This window comes from Patella vulgata, chromosome 6, assembly GCF_932274485.2.
Source record: "Patella vulgata chromosome 6, xgPatVulg1.2, whole genome shotgun sequence".
In the NCBI taxonomy this organism is placed as follows: Eukaryota; Metazoa; Mollusca; class Gastropoda; family Patellidae; genus Patella; species Patella vulgata.
This window is the reverse complement of record NC_065884.2, coordinates 15,984,231-16,009,200: the sequence shown is the minus strand read 5'-3', so window position 1 is coordinate 16,009,200 and position 24,970 is coordinate 15,984,231. Positions and strand designations below refer to the sequence as shown.

At 38.6% G+C, this 24,970-nt stretch overlaps 1 protein-coding gene and 1 long non-coding RNA gene across 2 annotated transcripts; both read right to left on the bottom strand.

The window, feature by feature from the left end:
• Positions 1 to 265: 265 nt before the first annotated feature.
• On the bottom strand, positions 266 to 10,791 carry LOC126824304 (uncharacterized). The gene is made up of 6 exons (XR_007681520.1): positions 10,541 to 10,791; positions 5,906 to 6,092; positions 4,593 to 4,693; positions 3,710 to 3,797; positions 734 to 872; positions 266 to 366 (listed from the first exon to the last, which is right to left on the bottom strand). It is a non-coding gene; the product is annotated as an uncharacterized LOC126824304 (long non-coding RNA).
• A 1,377-nt stretch (positions 10,792 to 12,168) lies between these two features.
• Positions 12,169 to 23,012, bottom strand: LOC126824589 (atrial natriuretic peptide receptor 1; the record flags this gene model as incomplete). Its single annotated transcript, XM_050553839.2, has 8 exons — positions 12,169 to 13,601; positions 15,812 to 15,903; positions 16,768 to 16,866; positions 18,737 to 18,911; positions 19,359 to 19,427; positions 20,542 to 20,665; positions 21,158 to 21,304; positions 22,909 to 23,012. Coding segments are annotated over 8 exons (867 nt in total), but the record flags the coding sequence as incomplete, so codon positions are not given.
• Between the last annotated feature and the right edge of the window lie 1,958 nt (positions 23,013 to 24,970).

Genomic DNA, 24,970 nt, shown 5'->3' with positions numbered 1-24,970 from the left:
TTAGTCCCGAAATGACCTAGTCTGTGTCAAGTGGACGTTACCCCCCCCCCCCTCTCTCTCTCTCCAATGAATCTGCAGAATTGACAAACTTTGGTGCTTAATAATTGAAGGTCTCTTCTGATAAGATTGATTGACCCTGGGTTATGGAAGGATCAAAAATGGAGTAAGTAGATGGGAATGCGAACATTACAACAAATTAATACCCTTTTAATTTATCAATATAGGTGTGTATAGTTTTATAGCGATAACATTTGCTGATGCCATATTGTTTAAAACAAATTTTATTCTATAACATTTTGTAAAATACAACAAAGTGAAAACATTAAAACATGTTCCAATCTTTTATTTGCCATAATTGTTCTTTGACTGAAAGGAAGAAATGGATTTAAAATTTACAAACTTGATAATCCTAAATACCATATTTTACGAAAAAAACAAGACATTAATGACTTTACATAATTTTACTTTGCATGCATTAGATTACATAAAAAGGCCTTATTTGAGCCCGGAACTGTGGGTAATCCACGAGTAACATCAATGCTGATTGGTTAATCAAATGTCTGACGTCATAGGTCAAAAGTCGGTCTTTTGACCCCTGACGTGACCTATCGCTGTAACCTGTCAGATCTTCATGTAGTGTAGGCCATCGAAAGTATAAAAATACGAAACGAAATATAGATCTGTATTTTAATCAGATTGTTTTGGTAGAATAAAGATTTTAAAATACACGTACGTAATTACATCTTCCATCTGGACTTTTAATTCTATCAATGGCCTCCAACAATCCCCCATAAAAATGCATCTGTCTAGAGGTGCAACTTTTGTTTTTACCAATTACCGATTTTAGACACGTTCCAACAAGTTTATGGTAACTGTAATATAAAAAATGAATTCTGATTTTTAAAACAAAAATTGTTTTTAAGTAAGCAAACAAAAATATACCCCTTACATTTCATAATAATACGGCCTTGTCTCTCTCGGTTGGGTAAATAGCATAATATACTATTCAAAAAAAGTAGGGGATATTTGATTTTTAAGTGTTATTAAAGTCACCTAATGAAACTGACGAAGAAACAAATGACAAAATGAAATGAAGTTCACATTCATCGATTTATTCCAAATGATCGTTAGACTAAGTAAGGCACAGACTGACCATTATAAGGGTAAAATGATACCCGGGGTCAAAGAGCAAAGTTACCACAGCATCACAACCAAGTCAGTAACGGGTAAATCCTCCTCTGTTTGCCAAACAAGCATTGATCCGACGTGGCATACTCCTAATGAGACGTCTAAGGTCATTTTGGTCCAGATTGTCCCATTCCTGTTGCAACGCAGCAGCAAGTTCTTGGACATTGGCAGGACGTTGTTGACGTTGACGTAACCTCTGTCCAAGCATGTCCCAGACATGCTCGATGGGGGAGAGGTCGGGACTCAGTGCTGGCCAAGGTAATGTGGTGATGTTCTGTTGTTGGAGGTAACCTGTAACGATCCTGGCCCTGTGACATCTTGCGTTGTCATCCTGGAAGATGAAACGGCGGCCATGACGTCGTGCGAACGGCACAACATGGACTGCCAAGATGTTGTCCCGGTAGTACGGGCCTGTAACACGCCCTGCAACAACATGTAAAGCCGTTCTTCCAGCAACAGTGATGCCTCCCCACACCATAACAGAACCACCCCCAAATCGATCATGTCTGATGACGTTAACGTCTTGGAAGCGCTCGTTTCGACGACGCCACACCCTCCTACGTCTGTCCAAAAAATCAACAGTGAACCTTGACTCATCTGAAAACATCACATTGCTCCAGCGTCGATTATCCCAGTGTTGACGATCCCTACACCAACGACGTCTTGCCTGAATGTGATGATCTCTCAAACAAGGGATCACGCGAGGACGTCGGGCGCGAAGGTGACCCCTATGCAGTCGATTCCGAATCGTCTGGCCACTCACTCTCACACCAGTGTCTGTTTGAAGACGAGCGCTGATCTGATTTGCTGTGATGACACGATTTCTCAAGGCCAAGGTACGGATAAATCGATCCTGGGCTTGAGTTGTCGCCCTTGGTCGACCTGACGTGGTCTGTCCTGTACAGATTGTGTATCACGGTATCTGGACCATAGCCTGCTTATGACAGACTGAGAAACATTCATCGTCCGCGCCACAACCGCCTGTGTTGTGCCGATCTGTAGCATGCCAAGGGCACGTAACCTTTCATTTTGGGTAAGCCGACGCATATCAAAATTTGTTTTCTGGTCACTAAAACAATTAAACTGATGTTTCCACCCTGGAATTCAATGCCACAATGACTGTAACATTCAAAGCCAGAGTCGTGCAAATCTTGGGTTGGACCCCCAGGATGATCCAAAGCATCACCTGCATTCCATGCGGTAGCTATTGGTGCGTTTGGGCGTCACATGTAACTGGAAATGTTTCTTCTGTTAGGTTCTATAGTGACTTTTTTCGTAGTCATTTGCATATTTTAGTATTATGCCCCCAAAATCAAATATCCCCTACTTTTTTTGAATAGTATACAACCTGTTGTCTCTCTGTCGGTTGGGTCGTCGGATTTGTATGCACAGAGCCGGGTTAAGGTTTTGTGGGGCACTAGGCCAAAATAATTCATTGGGCCTATTACACAGACACCCATTCATCCATCAGACTTTGCTCTGATATAAGCAAAATCGGATTATTATAAGCAAATTCAAGTTGTCATCCGACCGACCCTGTTGCTTATATCAGGGCTCAACTGTACCAGCATATTTAGAGAAATTACTGAACCAAGCGAGAGCCTAGAGAAACACAGAGAATGATTACGCGGGACCCTTGAAATCGTGGAGCCCTAGGCCATGGCCCAGTTGGCCTGTGCCTTAATTCGGCTCTGACAATGCAATGTCCGTTAGCTCCGCAAAAGCGCACGTAGATGAATGGAATCGTGTAACTGATCAGACTGTAGCCTGTTCGACTGACATTCTGCCGCCTCCCCATTTTGAGCACCAAATGCTGGGAAAATTTGGGCACACAATTGTACTTTGTAAAAGTTGTATAAAAAATATTGTGTTCTTGAATGTGCCCAATTTAACAGCGAATTTATTATTATTATGTAACATACTAAGAACCTAACTACATTTTTTGGGCACCAACCACCATCGCCCCCCCCCCCTCCCCAGTCAAAAATTTGCCCGTACGCCTATGTTGACGACTAGATGAAATAACAAACATTGCCAGACTTTCCATAATGCACCAACGACTAGAGGAAACCAGGTTGGAAAAACACTTGGAACTTTCTCCTCCAACATCAGCATCGAATCCTGATCTTACTGGTTAGTGGGGCAGCGTCATAGGCAGGGTGGTTCCCAAGTTCCTGAAGTAACGACTGCGAATTTTACAACATCTGGCCTTGATAAGGGTACGTAGTTATTTACGAGGTCAAGCCTTCTATTGAAGATGGGTGGCTCCCAATAAATACCATAGGAAGGTATTGATAGTATACTGTATTAGCTACTCTAATATGAATGCCAGTAACAATCGATAGAAATCCCAACTCACCACTCCCAACAACATGAATTTCGTTCGTAGGCCTACAGAAAAGCCCTTGTAACATAATTAATTATTGTCTTAACCAACAAGTTTGGTGTAATATTGCCTGGTTGGAGCTGACGTACAATAAAACTTCATTTCATTCATTCATTCAACAAATATATAACTCACTGGCAACTTCTTTGAATCTTTTTGTCACAAATTGGAGCATCCTCCTTGAATTGGGGACTTCTCCAGCATTTTACCCCAGCAAATAATTCTGGAATTATCAAACACAGACAGAGTTACCTCCCGTTTATGCCTGGTCTAATTAAATAAAATGAGAATCCTTGCAATATTTCGGACTCTGTGCGGGGTACTATAGGGCCCTCGTGACACAAGTCGTTTTGTTTTAATGCTAGTCATCTTATATCAGTAGATTATGAACAAATACCACAAGTAAAATTTACAGTGGCATTGGGTAAGATTAGATAAAGAGCTGACAGTTCTCGTTTAGATAATGAAAAGAGAATATGCTGAAAATGTCAGTCAAATTACTTCACTCTGAGCCAAGCTGTCGGCGATACATTACAAACTCTAGCCTCGATTGTCATTACTATCGTTGTTACGATAATAAACAAAGTCTCGACTATCCAATTTTTCGGTTACTTCATCAACCACAAAACGTATTCAAATCATCTAAGTATCGGAGCCACCCGATGGCATCGAGAGTTGATTATGATATTTGTAAGTTAATTAATGTCTAATTAATAATTTATATAACGTTTCAGGTCTAAAGAAGAATGACCTGCAATGGGCAGATTTAGCTCTTGCAAAATGCATGTTTTACTATGAAAGTTCACCTATAAGAAAATACCAACAGACCAACACGACTGTTCACACACCCCTGGGGACTGCACGTGGAGATCCCTACGCTATGCCTTCACTTTATGGGGTTTTGAAGCTTTGTTTTTGATCATGTTGCTCGTAGGAAAAATTCAGTAGATTTCACCTTGTCAAGATGGATTAAGACCCCCCCCCCCCTCCCCCCCCCCCCCAAAAAAAAAAATCTCACCCCTCCTGTTTCTACAGATCCATTTCATCAATCTAATCTTTGGTGCTAATTCTTTCTTACATCCAGATTCTTTAATACATCCATCACCTGTCCTTAATTCTCTTCAGAGAAATTAATGTAAAAATAAAGGATTATCCATGTGCTTATTAATTATAGGGTTTAAACAAGAAAAACATTTTCAAAATTTAATACGTTTCTTTTTGTTATGATAGGTCAGGAATGGAGTTTAAAGTCTCGTCAACACAATACTCATACTAAACTTCGGCTGCCTGTCTACAGTTAGCTCCGCTTGAAATGAAATGAAATGGGGTTTAACGTCCTACTGTTCTGCTCCGAAATGGGCTAATGAAGACGGGCATACGCCATACAGTGTGCCCGGACAGCGGCACTACGGCCTACTCTTATATCGAATTCCAACTGTCAAGGGATCTTTTACGTGCATTCCAATGTATACACGGGGCCTCGGTTTTTCGTCCCATCCGAACGACTAGACAGTTGTCCTTATCAGGCCCTCCATCCTGCATCACTGACAAGGGTGAACCACGCCGGAAAATCTGGATGAACTTTCTCAGCCAATGCAAGCTCCGCTTGAAAACAGACACTAAGTTAGTTGACCGACATTTTAAGTCCTAAAGCGACGATTTTAGTCAAAAACACTAAGTATACTTCGAGTATTTTGTTAAATATTCTGCTTCCAATTAATAAAATAGAAAAAGTTTATTTAGTCTTTGTGTTGTGACAGATATGAAACGGAGTAGAACCGCATTACATAACAGTATACTAATTTTCGGATATGGCGGCTATTTTCGAAGTATGAAGTAGATGGATCTGTGTGAAGAATGCACAGTACTGTCACCTTGAGCGTTTCCACCCACGCTGTGACAGCCATTGGCCTACGCAGTGTTTGATCCAGGACCCAAATTTCGTACTCCATATCTACTTGATAAAATAGCATTGTTGAATATTGCAGGACATTTTTTAGACCAGCGCAAAATATTAAGGACTATTGCCAGGCAACAGCATACACGACCATTAGTCACATGGGCCTCAACAACAATAAAATAAAGTGTCTATTTTTCTCTAATTTTGTACATTACACGATCTCAGCTTAAAGGGTAATTTTATTACTAACTTCAAAAATGTCAAAGGGTGATAACCCTAGAATTATTTGGACAAGTCCATGAAGTGAACATTGAAAATGGGTGGGCTGATTGTCAATGGACAGACAACCCCAGTGTGCTAATATAATTTGTTAAACCAAGACCAAAAGCGTAATACTACAATATTATAATTTCGTCGTAAAAGGAACTTACGTGCAAGCCAGTTTAACATCATAAGTTGAGAGAAATCCCAGATTATATTGTGTAATGGCTTCGAGTATAAACGTTTCCCTGTGAATACATCTAATTTCTGCTTGCAAACATTTATAATTAAATATTGGAGTATTATAAACTTTGGGCTCTGTATATTTCGCACAACACACAGATAATAATATGGTGACTAAAATAAAAAAGAAATAATAATACATTAAAAGTTACAGGGAGACTCCCCAAAAGCAGTTAAACTTAACCCAAACCCCATCCCCCATACCATTATGTAAAGCGCCTTAGTGGCAGCTGTGTGTGTTTTGTGCTCTGATGTTTTGAGTTTTTTATGTGAGTGAATTCGTTGAATCCAGACTATTTTTGGACTGTAGTCCTATCAAGTGCCTAAGGACGTTTTGTGATTTTCAAATTTTGGTTTTAAGGATTACTTCCTATTTCATTGATGATTTTCATATTTTCCTTTGTTTTATCCTATGAGATCATGAACTGTAATCGGTTCGAGTTGGTTAATCCAGATATCAACAAACAGATTAGTTATCCATTTGAAGTCAGTGACCCGTATAGCCACCCTCATTGTTTTAAAAGGAGAGGTGTGAGAGCCGGTAAGCAATGGGTGAAAAAGATTAAAACACTAACAACACATAGAGTTAATTCAGATAATCAAAAATCTCACAGATGTGTTAACGTCAACAACCTAAAATCAGTGGTAATTAATAACAATAAAGATCAACACAACCATGGCGGTAAACTTAAATTATGTCACCGCAATACTCGCTCTATTTGTAACAAAGTTGACGAAATCAACGACTATATTCAAGAAAATGACTTCGATATATTTATTGCAACAGAAACTTGGCTTAAATCCAAAGACACATTTACTGTTAATAATATATTGCCTAATGATTACAATGCTACTTTGGCTAACCGTTCAGGAAAGTCAGGGGGTGGTATTGCCGTGTTCAGTAAAGATTCACTAAAAATTGAAAAGTTGCCTACAATTTTGTACCAAAGTTTTGAATATCTTCCATGTAGCATAAATATTGGAAAACTCCGACATTTACCTCTTGGTTATATATCGCCTACCGCATGTTAAAAACTGTACAATAAACACATTCCTTGATGAATTCGAAGACCTTCTTCATTCTATATTTAATGGTCATGACCATCTTCTAGTTATTGGCGATTTCAATATCCACTTTCGAAAATCAAACGATCAAAAAGTCAACCAATTCAAAGACATCCTTAAATCTTTTTGATTTAAACAGCATGTGAATGACACAACCCATAGAGTGGACACATTCTGGACCTAATTATTACTCGTGACAATAGCAACCTTCTAAAGTCTACGCAAGTGATTGATGATCTTATATCTGACCACTCGAGTATAATCTCTGAACTTTGTCTGCCTAAACCCACTCCCCTCAGAAAACAGCTCTCATACAGAAGAACCAAACATTTGGATCTAAACCTTTTTAAAGATCAAATCCATCAATTACAGCAGATTGAAAACACACAAAATCTACATAATCAAATTAAGATCTTCAATGAAACTCTGACATGTATCCTTGACGACTTAGCCCCGAAAGTTGTTAGAAATATTATCATTCGACCTAACAAGAAGTGGTTCAATAATGAAATCCGTGAAGCTAAACAGGAACGACGGACAGCTGAAAAACAATAAGACAAATAATCTTATTAGAAACAGTAAGCGTAATTACTACAAGACTTGCCTGCTCGAAAACAGGAGCAACCCTCGTGAAATCTACAAAATAACCAATCGTCTTCTAACTTCTGTCTCGGATGAAAACCTGCCAAATCGACTGTCAAATGCCGAACTTTCAGATTTTTTCAAAGATAAGATAGAAAACATTCGATCTGAGCTTTTTAGGAACAGACCAAATAATCATTCGGACGAGTACCCCTTTAATGGCACTACTCTAGAGGAATTCCCCCAAGCATCATATGAAGAAATTAAAAATCTGATTTTAAAATCCTCATCAAAATCCTGTGACCTCGATCCAATTCCGACCTGGTTAATTAAACACTGTACTGATGAGCTTGTGCCTGTGATTGCTCATATTGTCAATACATCTCTTAAACTTGGTGTCACCCATCTTAAAGTCTGCATTAGTCAACCCTCTCCTAAAAAAGTCAAATCTTGTGTCTAACTTATCATTTCTCTCGAAGATCATTGAAAAAGTGGTTGCTGCTCGCCTAAAAGAACACCTATCAATAAATAATTTAGATGAAGAATTCCAATCCGCATATAAAGCCTTTCATACCACAAAGACAGCATTGCTCCGTGTCCACAACGACATTCTCACCAATATAGATAATAAACAGTCGACAGTTCTAATACTCCTTGATCTAAGTGCGGCGTTCGATACTATTGACTAGTCCCTTCTGATTAACCGTTTGGCGTTAAGATTTGGAATCCAAGGTATTGCCCTCAAGTGGTTTAGATCTTACCTATCAGGCCGTACGCAATCAGTTAAAATAAATGAGTGTCGATCATCTCCAACTTTGCTAAAATATGGATTGCCACAGGGTTCTGTTCTTGGACCTGTCTTATTCACTCTCTACACTACACCTATCGGGGACATAATTCGTAGAAATAATACTAATTATCAATTATACGCAGATGATACACAACTTTATCTGGCATTAAACAAATTCAACGTGGATACTGAAATCGAAAGAATTGAGACGTGTGTTGTGAATATACGTCATTGGATGAAATGTAAATAGAGCGAGTATTGAGGTGACATAATTTAAGTTTACCGCCATGGTTGTGTTGATCTTTATTGTTATTAATTACCACTGATTTTAGGTTGTTGAAGTTAACACCTCTGTGAGATCTTTGATTATCTGAATTAGGCAACAATAAAATTTTGGAGTCCGTCCACCTTGATCATATTTCTATTGGTGATGTTAAAGTAAAACCAATTGAATCTGTAAAGAATTTAGGAGTCTTATTTGACAGTAACTTTCAATTCAACAATCATATTAATTTGACATGTAAGAAAATAAATTTCCATTTATATAATATTGCAAAACTACGTCCATTTATTGACATCGACACTGCTAAAATGTTGGTTAATGCCTTTCTTTTATCGAACTTGGATTACTGTAACTCTCTTCTGTTCAATTTACCTGCTTTACAAATCAACAAACTACAAAAGCTCCAAAACCGAGCAGCTCCGAGCATAGGCGTACGGGGGAATTTTTGACTGGGGGGGGGGGGGGGGCGGTGGTGGTTGGTGCCCCAAAAATGTAGTTAGGTTCTTAGTATGTTACATAATAATCATAATATCTCTTTTGCGATGAGAACTAAATTTTATTTACTTGTAATATACACAACAGTTGTTTATGTAACTGTAATTCGTGGCTTACTGTACTCCAAACAATAGAGGGTTCGAGTCTTAAGATTTCTATTTAATTGCCTAACTATAGACACTCTGAATTTAAATTCGCTGTTAAATTGGACGCATTCAAGAACACAATATTTTTATACAACTTTTACAAAGTACAATTGTGTGCCCAAATTTTCCCAGCATTTGGTGCCCAAAATGAATGGGGGGGGGCGGCCGCCCTCCCAGCCCCCCCCCCCCCCAGCTCGTATGCCTATGGCAGCTCGGATCGTAACTGAAACAAAACCACGTGAACATATTTCTCCTGTGCTAAAACAGCTACACTGGCTCCCGGTTAGAGAAAGGATAATATTTAAGATAAATGTTATTACATATAATACACTGAATAATATGGACTCTCCTAAATACCTTCAAGAAATTATTACACCCTACACTCCCTCTCGCTCACTTCGCTCACAGAATGAGAATCTTCTCGTATGTCCTGTAGTGAAAACTAAAAGTGGTGAAAGAACTTTCGCCCATAGTGGCCCGACATTATGGAATAGGCTATCCAAAAAGACTAAAGACTCTAAAAGCATGACATCTTTTAAGAAATCTCTTAAGACTGAACTCTTTAAATCTGTTTACCCTTAGTGCTAATAACTATTTTCTTTATGGTAATTTTACCAGTTCGGACATTTATTTTGTTCATTCCTTGTGTTTAATGTTTATCGTATCACTACCAATTTGCACCGACTGGGCTAATGAAAACAGGCATACGAAATGAAATGGGCTTTAACATCCTACTGTTCTGCTCCGACTGGGCTAATGAAGAGGGGCATACACCATACAGTGTGCTCTGAGGGAAATTTTGCCCGGGCAGCGGCACTATGGCCTACTCTTATATCGAATTCCAACTGCCAATGGATCTCTTACATGCACGCCAATGTATACACGAGACCTCGGTTCTTCGTATCATTCGAACGACTAGACGGCTGTCCTTGTCAGGCCCTCCGAAGACGGGCATACGCCATACAGTGTTCTATGAGGGAAAGTTTGCCCAGACTTCGGCGCTGCGACCTACTCGTACATTGAATATGACAGAACGACTAGCAGGTGAACTAAACCATTTCGACACGTAACCTTACATAAAATCATTTTGTAAACAAAAAGGGGGAAAAGAATCCCTCCGCCCTCAAAATAAAACCCCAACAAGCACGGCAGCAGACTTTAAAGTTCCCGGAAATAAATAAAAATTCGAAAATGATCTTACCTAAACTAATCAACAGTTTTAAGTTCAAATATGCCATGGTTGTAAGTTAAATGGTTCCCATTAGATGTTTACGCTATCGCTTGGGCGTTTACAAGTATACACTAAGACTGTTCTTTCAAGTAATATATTACACCAGAATAAATTTATAACGTTACCGTACTTATCATAATAGTACATCAATTTTAAATTCAAATAATCTACGGCGGGTTCCCATTAGATGTTGACACTATCGACTGGGGCGTTTACAAGTGTACTGTAAGGTGGTTCTTATAAATAATACCAGAAAATATGTATAATGTCACTTATCATAATAATACATCAATTAAATACAATGAATTTTGACATGGTTGGCAAATATCGGATAATATTACTGCATTTACAAATGTCAAAAACAATAGGTCATAACATTATTTCGACAATTTTCATATTCAATGAAGTTTTTCAGCTATAAAAAAAGGAAAGCCTTGCAGAAACAAATGAATATGATTAATGATAAATGGTGTGGGTGTTGGTAATAAACAGGACGTGCCATTTATTTATGTGTCTGACATAAATGGAAGTGTCATTTTACAGGTTAACTATTTCGAAGCTATTTTGCCCTGGCAGCGGCGATAATGTCAATTATTATTTCGATTTCCAACTGTCAGGGGATGTTTAACGTGCAACATTCGGGTTTTCGTGCCATCCCAACGACTATACTCTTTGTCAGACACCCACCCATCACCTCCCATGGCATCACTGAGAAAGGAAGACCGGGACAACCACTAGGAAGTTTCTGGGTTAAGTCCGTCTTCGAAACGGGATCTCCTAGTCTGTGAGCCAACATCATACCCCATGAGCAACCGTAGCTCCTTATTACGGAAGAATCCCCGATTTCTTTTTAATCACATGGACGCCGCGGCGGCTGAGTGAGTAAACTACTAAAAAAACGTTAACTCGCTAAGCACGTTCCGTCTTCGATCACTGCGTTGGCAGAGAAAGTCCATCGGGATTTCCGGCGTGGTTCCTTCATGTCAATGGTGTAGGACTGTACAGAGGAACTGGCCAGGGACAACGTATAGTCGTTCGGATGGGACCAAAACCCAAGGTCCCGTGTAGGGCCTACAATTTGGCGTACGTTAAAGAACCTTTGACAGTTGGAATTCGAAATTGTCTGGGCAAAATGTCCGTAGGGGCAAAACAGTAGGACTTTAAACTCCATTTCATTTCCTTTTGATCACCAAAACAGTAGGACATTAAACCCCATTTCATTTCATTTCGATCACGAGTTTGTCATTTATGGTGTATGCCCGCCTTCATTACACCAGGTGGTGGTGGTGGGGGGGGGATGTATTTCCATTTTTCGGGCACAAACATCAGAGAATAGGGAATATTAAGTTTTTGGGTTGTTTTTTTTTGCTACTATATTGTAATTAGTTAATGATTGACTCATTCTCAATATTCGGGCGACAAATAGCCTCACCCCACCCAACTAAGATTGCCCCCCCCCTCCCTATGCCTATGTGGCTGAAAAGCATGTCAACTAAATGAAAAGGCGCCTGGACATTTCCAATAAAGGGGACACCGTCATCCGGATAGAACAAAAGTTAACTATACTATTTGACGAGACCTTAAACGCTATTCATATAAATTTTAACAATTTTTTATTCAGTAAATTATCGGTTGATATCTACAATAATAAATTTAACATGAAAGTAAAGGTAAACTAACAACAGCTTAATATATAACATAACAATTTTAAATAAGCGCTTAATTTCATTAAAGGACGGTAGTGTAGAACTCGAGTTTACAATCTAGAAGGAATCTGGAGATATTAGCCGCCAATGCCCCATTCAAAGACAGTTTTGTACGGTGGGGGTCGCCTTATGAGCGTCGAGTCTGCTGGCTTGCTATGGTAACATTCTAACATTTGGATAAATACAGAATCTATGACGGCTCGTAAATGTAGGGAACCGCACTCGGAAGGAATCGTAACCCGTGTTTTTCACTACCAAATTATCTTGTAACCTATTTCAGAAGATGGCTCGTGTCCAAGAGAAGTCATTATACACGCAATGTTTTTGTTTTAAACCTGGAAATAGTTTCTAGTTGATATTAAAGTAGCTAACTTTGATGTTGTGATCTTACCGGGAAACGACGGGCTCCTGATTAAAGACAAAATAAACATTTTACTCTTGGTACATGAATCGTGGACCATAATGCGTTCAGCAACATTTCTAACAAGGGACTCCAAGAATGAGGCTAGACATATTCCACAAGTCATGTCAAACGGTGCGTCATATTTTTTTCTAGAGAGAATGCGCAATAAATACTATCGATGTAGACTGGAATAATCAGACGTTAGAGATTACCATTCGATTGAGACTTCTGGCGTATTTCGCCGAACATAACTGATTTGAAACTACAGTAAAAACGGAAACGATTGAATGTAAATCAGTTTATATACATTCATATATACATTATTATATGCATTGTGACCCATTTGTGTCAATTTCTAGGTCCAAAATATTAGCGATTTAGCTCCTTTAATTCATCTGTTGTCAATGGTTACGCAAGACGATGTTGTATTTAGCCTGAGATCAGTAGTAAAATATCATAAAATTAAGCGATGGCCTTTTACAACAGTTCTAAAATACTAATATAGTATTTATCAAGAATCGACAATGACAAAGAACACCCAACGAACTTTGTCTGCGATACTTTAAAGTAGATTTACCCCCGCCCCCACCGCACCACTACAACTGCTACTAAGATCGGACATTTCCTTGCTCTGGAGTTGGAATTCCTATTTTAAAATGTTAGAATATTATCACAAACAGTTGTTTGATTCTGAGCCAGAATTGGGACTGAAAACTCTGAAATGCGGGAACTTCTTGATTCGATTTCTTCTATCATTAATGTAGATTTAATTGCATTCTTAATGATATTTATGATTCACTAGTGAACATCCGTCATCAAATACAAAATGTAGGTGTTAATAGGCTGTATTACATCATTTACAACATCACGCCTGACTTTCATTTTCTCCTATCAACCAGTACGTTGTCTGTTCACCTTTACCCTGTGAAAAAAACAAAAAAAAAAACAAATAAATTTTAATTTAAAATCGGAACACTGGCGACAGTGTGGATGTCATTAGGAACTATTTCTTTGTTTTCTTAGACAAACAGAGGAAAACTTTAATCTGGTAACTTAAACAATCCAATTTATTGAGTTAATGCAAAACAGGGCGATGGGGTGGGGTGCTGCGGGGCTTAATTAGTTAGGTGCTGGCTCGCTAACCCGGGCGGGGGGGCCATTTCTAGGGTGACCCACCATAAATAAATATCTCCATATATCTCGACAATTTCGCCACAATATTTATATATATGCCAAGCCTCAAATCAGTTTCACACAATTATAGTCACTAAATAAACGATCATGTTGTACTTAATAAGCTATGACCATTAATCATCTATAAATAATAGACTGAAAACTGGTTCCATGTGTCGTCCATAACATCCAGACACTCTTGAGTAAAAAATAGGTTACGTGCCCTTGTTTTGAAATTAGTCTCTCTTAACCAGTCTATCGACCATTCAAGGGCTGATTGACAGGTCGGGATAATCAAGACTACTTTTTTACGAAACATAACACAAAGCTAGAACAAGAAATTGAATTTAGAAATGAGCACGTTAGCTAGCTCAACAATTATTTTAAGATGCTTGTAAAAGTAAAATGAAACTACTGCTAGTATCATGTTCCTGTCTAACCCGAGTGCTTCAGAGATATTATTTGTACTAAACCAAAAGATGCTGCTCTGAACGGTACAGTTAATGATAAAGCGATTTAAAAAATGAAACGAACGTAATTTCTAAATCTGCTGTAATAACCAAGAAGCTTAATTTTACTGCTATTCAAAATCGTCAACAATAATTTTTTTACGGCTGTAATAGTTGATAGATTTGTAGAGAATTGCACGTGCCATGGCTATTTATAGTATCATACTGTCAGAAAGTTGGCCTCGACACGGCGAATGTGCACGCTTCAGTGGTAGTCTCGAACTATCAGCGGTTGACTGTATTTCTGTAGGTGCATGGGCCACCCTACCATTTCGTTCTCAGTGTTGCCCGAGAAAGTCCCTTGGAAATTTCCGGTGTGGTTTTCCCTTGTGCAGTATTATGATCTGGCAAGGAACAGCGTATATCGTTGGAATGGTGAAACGAAAATCCGAGGTCCTGTGTACCCATTGGCGTGCACGTAAAAGAACCCTCGACAGATGGATTTCGAAATAAAAGTATGCCATAGCGCACTTGTCCGGGAAAAATTCCCCTTATATCACATTCAACCGCATGGAGCAAAAAATAGGATGTTAAACCACATTTCATTTCCTTTAGTTTTTGCAACACATGGGATAGAAGGTTTAATCTCACTGTGCCCCCCAATCAACTGGTGTTATAGGGTAGTGGTGTGAAAATTTAAGTAAACAAAGGATTATAGACTGTATCCTTATTAGTACTGTTCACCTAGTTAAAATTTAATTATTTTAATGATTAAAATATATGAGTTAAATTCACGTGTCATCGGTTAACGAGTATCTTAAATATTATTCACCTACCTTTCATTCAGACAGTACTCATAAATCAATCAAATATATGATTAGAAATTCACTATCATTATATAAGGATAGTTGTCACCCCCAATTACATATATCTTTTAAAATGGCTCAAGTTCGCATAGGGTTTATTCCTAATTCTCAAGGAGGTCAAAATTTAGTTAATTTGGGGTATAAGTACAGAGTAAAAAATACGAAACCCAATAGCACCAGCAGACTTTTAATGAAAATACAATAGTTCAATTGGATAACGGGGGACGATTGCCCCCTAAAAGACGAAAATATAAAAGAGTAGAAGATATTAATGATCTAAAAATCAAACAGTTAAATGGAGTAAAAAGTGCAATTGAATATACTGACGCCATATCACATTTAGTAGGGTTATGATTTATGTTTGATACATGTATTTGTTGTTACTTTTATGAAATTTATTGTGAATAAAGTTGTTAATTACTTTAAACCTAGTAGTTTATAAAAACAGACTATACTTTTAACACCATTGTATTCGATAATCCCCTTGCTTGATTAATCCCCCCATGAGAACAATAGCAGGGGACACAGTGAGATGTCCCCGGGATAGAAATCTTTCAATACGGGTTTCTCGACTTCGAACAGCTAACTCTAACCTAAATCCTAATCCATACATCTATTCCAAGAAGATTTTTCTCTTTCCCTACCTTCATTGGTATACTGCCTCTATATTCTGTTATAAAATTCCCAACTTTATCCAGTATTTCCTTTGTCTTCTGGCTCACGTGGATTTTCAAGGCTTTAAAGAAACCATAATGTATAATTCAATCTGTGAAACCTCGAATAAATGTATATAACGTCGGTGAAGTGTCAAAATGGAAATTTTGAAATGCAAAAGGTTCTATTTCTTAATCTTTAGAAATTCTTAGATATACCCTTTTGACACTTCACCGACGATAAACTGTTTTAGTTTAACTAGATATGATTATTTTCATCAATTAAATAGTTCTTAAATCAAATTGTATCATCTCCTTAATATTTTACATTTTAGGTGATCCTTAAGGTAATTTGATGTTCACATCTAGACGATGTGTCATCCTTTTCATTGCTTGATCAAAATTAGAGAAGTGTGTCCAAACTGTTGCTTATTAAAGATACATTATGGGAGATTCGATAACGAGTTGGTATTTCTCACTATAATAGTTAAAAACTAGATAACGTAAAGGGAATTTGCTGAAAATTTCTTTCAAATTGATCCACTATGAACCGAGAACTAAGAGAATGAAATTTCTGCCTAGCCTCGGTCATCATTACTAAAGTCTGTACGATAAACAGCATAGTCTCGATTATCCAATTAATCGATTAATCGTGAAGGAAAGTTATGCAGTAAATCGGCTCACAATCCACTTAAGATCGCAGGCTAGCGATGCCATCTAGAATTGATTATGGTCTGGATAAGTTTATTAATGTCTAATTAATAATTCAGATAACATTTCAGACCTAAAGAAAGACCTGCAATAGACATATTTAGCTCTTGCATAATGTATGTTTAATAAACAGTAATTGGTTTCAATAGGGTTGTGTCCTCTCTGTATGTTGTGATATCAAGGGACCATAAAGGAAAAGGAAATTGCAATAACCATTAGATGATATAATGTTTTACCTTCCCCTGTGGATTCCATTCTAGATGTAGTATTCACTGTATCACCAAATAAACAATATCTCGGCATCTTTAAACCAACAACACCAGATGCGCAGGGACCTGTGAAAAACATTAACTCGATGTTAGACGCATTGTTACAGCGAATCTCTTTTCGGTATTTGTACTAATCCCGTTCGCCTGAAACAGTTATCACGTACCACCAGCCTACCGTCCAAATTAATGTTACACTTCTAGATAGGGTTACCAGATTATTCATCGAAGAAACCAGGACATTTGTTAATATGATCATGACCCCACACTCTTCTCCCCCGAGAATTTTGTTAGTTTTAGAAGCCCGGAGATGTGCCTTCCACCATTTTGTGATGGTACATGTAGTTACACTAAACATACATGTTAGTATTTTGTAAGAGCCCGTTTGTAAATTAGCCAAAGTTAGTATAGTCTTTTTTATTTGTTTTTTTTTACCACGAACACATGTTTTGACGATCTCTTCGAAAACTACAAATACAACGCTTATATTAACAGAAAGGTCCAAATTGATTGACAGGGAAATAGAACCAAACACACTGTTCTTTGATTTTTGACACTTCTTGAATATCTAAACATTTAATTTATATGTTTTGTGTTATTATTTTCAAATGAAAAACACCTGTTTAAAAACTGGTACGTTCAGGTATATGAGAGATATAACGGGACGGGACGGCAAAAAGGATCCCCAACACCAGGGCCAGGGCCGCCGGAACGGTGCGAGGGCCAGGGTACCAAAATATAGGGGGGAGGGCAGGGGGTTCTCTCCCCTCGGCCTCTAGAAAATTTTGAAACTTGTCAATTTCGAGAACGCTGTTTAGAGCGCCTCTAGCATTCCAAATTCCAACATAAAACCCTTTAAAATACATGATAATGAAAGAGACAAAAGCCTGATGATTATTCACAATTTTCGTATCACGAGCAAAAGGTTGAAAACTTTCATCATTAGGGCATGGGTATACATGTATACCCCAGAAAAGGGCAGGGTACCATTTGTATACACTGGTATCCGGGTTCCGGCGCCTCTGACCGGGGCTGTCCAGGTAAAACCGGGACGTATGGTAAACCTCCTTTTACAACAAGAGAAAAAAAACCCTCATCGGATCTGAACACCAGTAAGGTCTAACTTAATTTCTCATCATAGTATTTTTCCTAGTGCAGCTGAAAATTGTGCAGCTGGACCGAGGTACCTAAAACGGGGACCCACAATAAATACTCCCAAAACATAAAGATACACATCAATAATAATTTATTACTATTAGTATCAAATTATAATATTCAATCTAATCTTAAATATAATCACCCCGGAGTTTACGATCAGTAAATCAAGAAAAAAAGCCTCTCTGTAGGTTTTGTTTCATTTCGAAAGATAAAAAAAAGTATGTTACTGTTTAATATCGTTATTATTCGAATTACATTTATATTCGGTCACCACGATCTATTAGAGGCATTTATCAAGCTAACACATACAGTATAATTGCCTAACATTTGTATTACTGTATTAGCTTGATAACGTTGAGAGAATACTCTTCGAAAACGTTGCCCAAATAAAAGTAGCTGTTTTCCATAAGACTGTATAGTATGTGTTATAGTCTATTAATTAATCGTTTCAGTACTCAAGGTCCCTAAAGCTATTAATCCGACCCCGGATTATGCTGATGGTGCTAAAATTTGGCAGATGTGTGTCTAATTCACGGATAATATCGGAATATGTATTTCCTAGAGATTACTCAATGTAGTTTTAATTTCATAGAAATGGAGCATTTCGCGTTACATATTTAGCTGTTGAATTTAGTATCAATCGACGTAGCTGAAGGTATACCTATTCTTAATTTAAGAGTATCGTCCTGTGTTTTAAGAGTATCAATCGACGTAGCTGAAAGTATACCTATACTTAATTTATGAGTATCGTCCTGTATTTTAAGAGTATCAATAGACCCACCTGAATGTATACCTATTCTTAGTTTAAGAGTATCGTCCTGTCGATGTCTAATGCTGAATGTTTTAATACCATCTAATAAAGCTAGAGACATACGACATATCTCTACAGCATGTTGTTCACCATTCCTGATAGGTAAACCAGACGCAACCATATAGGCATCACCTATTGTCTCTACCTGCAATACAAATAATATACTACTTAACATTTAAAACACATGGGGTGGTGATTCATTGAAAACAGAGTCCCATACAAATTTCCATCGGGTAATAACACCACACCCCAGCCCCCTCCAACTCCTTTGCCACCCTCAACCATCCCTTGAAATTCAGAGTTGTTCGATCGCAAGTCACCGAGTTATTTGATCGTTTATGTTATGATTATTTAAATTAGTGAATTCCAAACACAGTCAAAGTTCTCAAAGATCAGAATTTAGTATATCTCTATCACAGTAGAAGAATGGTGTTAAAATTCAATTAATTTCCATCACAGTCGCCCCCACCCGGCCACCCCCTCCAGTCGACCGCATACTGAGTTTGAAGTTAAATAGAGCACTTCTTCAAATGAGCAAGATGCCTTCCATTTCCAAGTGTTTTGAAGTCTAAGAATTTAAAACAATACTCACTTTATATACATCAAAGTTATCAATAACGCCATCAAACAGTGAATACAGATCATTTAAAAAATTCACAATCTGAAAAGTATAAACATAGTCCATTAAATTATCAAATGAAGAGCCCCGAGGAAGAACAATCTAAGTCACTTTTTCAACGAACCCCAGTTAATGGTGCTATCTGGTAGCATGTTGTATACGCTTTCTGTGGAACAATCAATTTCTGGTAAAAACAATTGGAGTCACATCCATCTGAAATGGCCTCCCGGAGAAATACAAGTCCATCGTATTTATTTGACCTTAATTTGGCTGAAAAGTGGAAGTCCGTTGTTGTACTGGTAATTATGATTCGTATTAAACATCATTTTGAAGTTGTAATTAAACCCACTCGTTGTTCTGTTCGCGTCAAGCCTTCTCGTCCAAAAGTCTGTTTTGCCCTTTATGCAAAAAGACAAAAATGTGACTTAGATCTTTCCTCCCCTGTACTCTTCAAATATCATCTTGTACACAACAAAGAATTATTAATAAGGAAATTATCAGACGAATCTCTTTTATTCAAAATAGATGATAGAAATACATGTTTATCTAATATTGCTTTGATATATCAGACATCAGTAAGAACAGTAATATATTGTATCATCACGCAATATTTTTTTTTCTTTAAAAAAGATTATTGAAACGTCTAGCTTTTCTTGGCTAATGGGGCTAATGAATGTGGGTCTTGTTTATGCCATCTGAACGATTAGACGCTGACAAGGGGAAACCTGGTTTAGAAACACCGAGGATACTTCTTGTTCAACACACTTTTTGTACTGCTAGTTTTGAATTCTTAGCCCTAGTGGCTCAGCGAGTAACATGTTGGCTAGCTAACTTGGGGGCCCCGTGTTCGATCCCGGTATTGGCCGAGAAAATTCATCTGGGTTTTCAGGCGTGGTTCCCCTGTGCCAGTGGTGTGGGACTGAAGGGCCTGGCAAGGGACAACGTATAGTCGTTAGGATTTTGACGAAAACCCGTGTACACATTGGCGTGCACGTAAAAGAACCCTTGACAGTTCAAATTCGATATAAAAGTAGGCCATAGCGCCGCATTTGGGGCACAATAATTTCGCTCGTAGCACAATGTATGGCTTATGTCCGTCTTCATTATCCCATTCGAAGCAGAAAAGTTGGAAGTTAAACCCTATTTCATTTCTTACCTCCATAGGTGAACTTTGAGAGGACATGGCAGTAAAACCAACAATATCACTAAAATAAATAGTTACAGATTCATACGTTTCTGGTACAACTGCTTTTCCTTGTTTTAACTGATCGGCTACTGACCTTTAAAACACAATACAAATCAAATATAATATATTTTTTTAAAAATGGTCCTTTTTTAAAAAATAATTTTGCACTTGTAAAGAAATATGGTTATTCATGAATCCAAAATGAAGGTTATTGTGACATTTTCCCGACCACACCTTCTATAATCATGCTATGATCATTTTGATAATAACGAGTTTCTGTTATTACATAACAAGCCTAAATTTAATGTTCTTGTCCGTAAATTTAGAAGTGATGTTGACTGTCTATACTCTTTCTACATCCGTAAAAGACCCATACGCGCAAGCGAATTAATGAAATAATACTGAACCAAATGTTAGTCCCAAAATGACCTAGTTTGTGTCGAGTGGGCATTAAACACCATTTCTTTCTCCATCCGTAAGAATTCAAATTTCACACTGGTTCCCTTTCCCATTGATTTTTGTCCCATTGAGAGGACTGGATTACGGTTGTTGGAATTTTGTAATACGGCTAAACCACTTAACTTACTTGGGAAGTATTTGATATAGTAACGCTTCAGATTTTTTCTTTTCGGCTATAAGTTGTTCAGTTCGATCTGCAACAATATCTTCAAGGTTACTGGCATAATCTTCTAAACGATTTACTAAAGCCTCAACCAGACTTTCATTTTTATTACTGGAAAAGAGATTCATTCACCGTTATCAGCAGTGCTATATACCCGCAACGTCTTCGGTATTCCAATAGATGCAAAAAGGGAAGACGTTTAACCTCACTTCATTTATTCATTAAGATCAACAGTGACAAGTTTACTTCCGGTTACATGCTACTAAGTATATGGGGGTGACGATGGCTAAGTGGGTAAGACGCGGACTCGCTAGCATGGAGGTCGGTTGTTCGATCCCTGCACTGGCCGAGAAAGTTCATCCAGATTTTTCGGTGTCGTTCCCCCCTTATTAGTGATGCAGGACAGAGCGCCTGACAGGAACAGCTGTCTAGTCGTTCGTATGGGACGAAAAATCGAGGTACCGCGTACACATTGGCGTGCACGTAAAAGATCCCTTGCCGTAGTGTTGCTGTTTGGGCAAAATTTCCCTCATAGCATACGGTATGGCGTATGCCCGTCTTCATTAGCCCAGTAGGGCGTTAAACCCCATTTCATTTCATTTCTACAGTATATGGAGGAAGGGTATACATTTCAATTAATGTCAAGTTTTTCAACCAGTTTTAATATGCTGTAAACTGTAATGGTCATTAATTTCTGAATTGTTTGTCTTTCATTCATTCAATATTTCATTCGCTCGGGGGGGGGGGGGGGATGGTTAGCACGTGCGTGCTGTATCATAAAGCCTGTCATTGAGTTAACTGGCGTGGTTTCGAATCCCCGGTTGTACGTGACAAGGAGTAGGGTCGCCTGTCCAACCTCGTGGGCTTTCTCCGGGTCCTCCGGTTTCCTCCCACTGCTAAAGACCCCTACGCGCAAGCGAATTATTGAAATAAAAAAAATAAACCATATGTTAGTCCCGAAATGACCTAGTTTGTGTCGAGTGGACGTTAAACCCCATCTCTCTCTCTCTCTCTCTCTCTCTCTCTCTCTCTCATTCGCTCGGGTTTTTATATTTTAGTTATTTAACCTGATGAGATTTCTAAGTCCTTCATTTCTAAGCAAAGAGCTAATAATCTATGACAGAAATGAAATGAAATGTACAGTGTTATTTTACGTGCCTACCAAGGTGTACACGGGGTGGGGGTGGTGGGGGCACGCCAGAAAATCACGAAGAACGTTCTCGATTAACATCGGGATCGAACACGGGATCTCTAGGTTAGCGTCTTACTCGCTAAATAAGTCACCGCGGCTCCGAAACTATGACAGACATTGCTTTTAACAACTGTTTTATGGGGCTTTTGTTATACATACATTCAAGGTGTATGTATATTCTATAGTTTTACGGTATACCTTTTCCAGGACACAGTTATTCTGCTAGGTAGACGTGCTGTTCTACGGATCTGATATTAATTGTTTTCTGGTGCTAAGTTGTTTGAAGAAGAACTCCAGCGTGCATTTATAACTGGAGAATTAGATTTTAAAAAACGCAATATTCAGTGTGGTATTAAAATATAACGTTATAACGCAATATTCAATGTGGTATTATTATATAACGTTATAACGCAATATTCAGTATAATATAAAGTTGTAACGCAATAATCAGTGTGGTATTATAATATAACGTTATAAAGCAATATTTAGTGCGGTATTATAATATAACGTTAATAATTCTCACCCCTGTAATTCTTTTAACTGTTTGCAGATTGCTTCAAAGTTTGGCCTTTGTTCGAGATCTTCATTCCAGCATTTTGCCATAAGATCTATATACCCCGGTGGCGCTAGACTTGGCGGAACTTTCGGTCGGAAATATGGCGGACTGTTATTTTTCACTTTGTCTATTATATCTGAAAATAATTATGATATAAGTTACACTACGACCGGGATTAGGGTGAACATGTTGAGACGAGTTGTCTCCCCATTTGATCAAATCCGTTCTTCTTAATTTTACCCATTTAATTAGGTTCATCTTGGCATAATATGACGGCGTGGTTCCCCCTTGTCAGTGATGCAGGACGGAGGGGCTGACAAGGACAGCTGTCTAGTCATTCGGATGAGACGAAAAACCGAGGTCCAGTGTGTACATTGGAATGCACGTAAAAGATCCCTTGGCAGTTGGAATTCGATATAAGGGTAGACGATAGTGCCGCTGCCCGGGCAAAATTTCCCTCATAGCACACTGTATGGCGTATGCCCGTCTTCATTAGCCCAGTATAGGAGCAGAACAGTAGGACGTTAAACCCCATTTCATTTCATTCCATTGCATAATATGATTCAAGTTTATGACGTAGATAAACTAAACCTGTCCTCAAATTTTTGGTGGGTTAGTATTGCTTTTCTGTACCAACCGGGACAATGAAATGAAATGAAATGAAATAGGGTTTAACTTCCTACTGTTCTGTCCCGACTGGGATAATGAAGGCGGGCATACACCATACAGTCTGCAATGAGAGAAATTTTGCCCAGACAGCGGCGCTACGGCCTACTCTTATATCGGATTCCAACTGCCAAGGGATCTTTTACGTGTACGCCAATAAGTACACGGGACCTAGGTTTTTCGTCCCATCCGTACGACTAGACAGATGTCCTTGTCAGGCCCTCCGTCCTGCACCACGGACAAGGAGAAACCACGCCGTAAAATCCTGAAGGAATAATTCGGCCAACACCGGGAGAGAACCCGCGACCTCCAACCGGGATAATGAAGACGGGCATACGTAATGTGGGGTGTTATGACGGAAATTTGGCCCAGACATTTTGTCAGTTCTTTCATCAAATCCCAACTATTAAAGGTTCTTTTACAGGGGATCTTGTTGCGTCGTTCCTTCCAAACCACTAGGCGACGGATCGTTGCCATGTTTCCCGTCCCGCACCACTGTTAATAGTGGCGGTGGGGGGGGGGCAACTTTCGAAGAACTTTTTTAGTCAACACCAGGTTCGATTACACAAGTAGCGTTAATTCTCTAACTAATAAGAATAGAAAAGATACTAACCAATTGGATCCATTAAACCCCGATAAGCATCAAAAGGAACGGACCTCATTATTACTTCTTCCATTATTATACCAAAACTATAAACATCACCTTTCTGTGATGACCATTTTACTTTACTTCTTAAATGTTCGGGTGCCATCCATAATAGCTCTAAAAAAACAGTGATAAAGTTTATATTTAATAGTAACTACAGGAGGACCACACTACACACAAACAAAATCCATTAGACAAACATGCGGACACAAAAATTACATAGCCATTGCGAGAAATAAACAACAACTATGTATATCAAATCGAGTGAATGGATCCAGGGACCAGTCGTAAGCGTCATCTGCGTTGTAAATGAAATGAAATGGGGTTTAACGTCCTACTGTTCTGCTCCTAAACTGGGCTAATGAAGATGGGCATACGCCATACAGTGTGCTATGGGGGAAATTTTGCCCGGCCAGCGGTGCTACGGCCTACTCTTATATCGAATTCCAATATGTACACGGGACCTCGGATTTCGTCCCATCCGAACGACTAGACAGCTCTCCTTGTCAGGCCCTCCGTCCTGCATCACTGACAAGGGGAAACCACGCCGGAAAATCTGGATGAACTTCCTCGGCCAATGCAGGGATCGAACACCCCACGGCGTTGTACATTCCCGGTCCTGTAACGATACAGGCTTCACTCAAAATGAAAAACAAGCTCAGAATAAAATAGAGAAAAACTTAGCAATGAATACATAACATATCACAAATGCAAAAG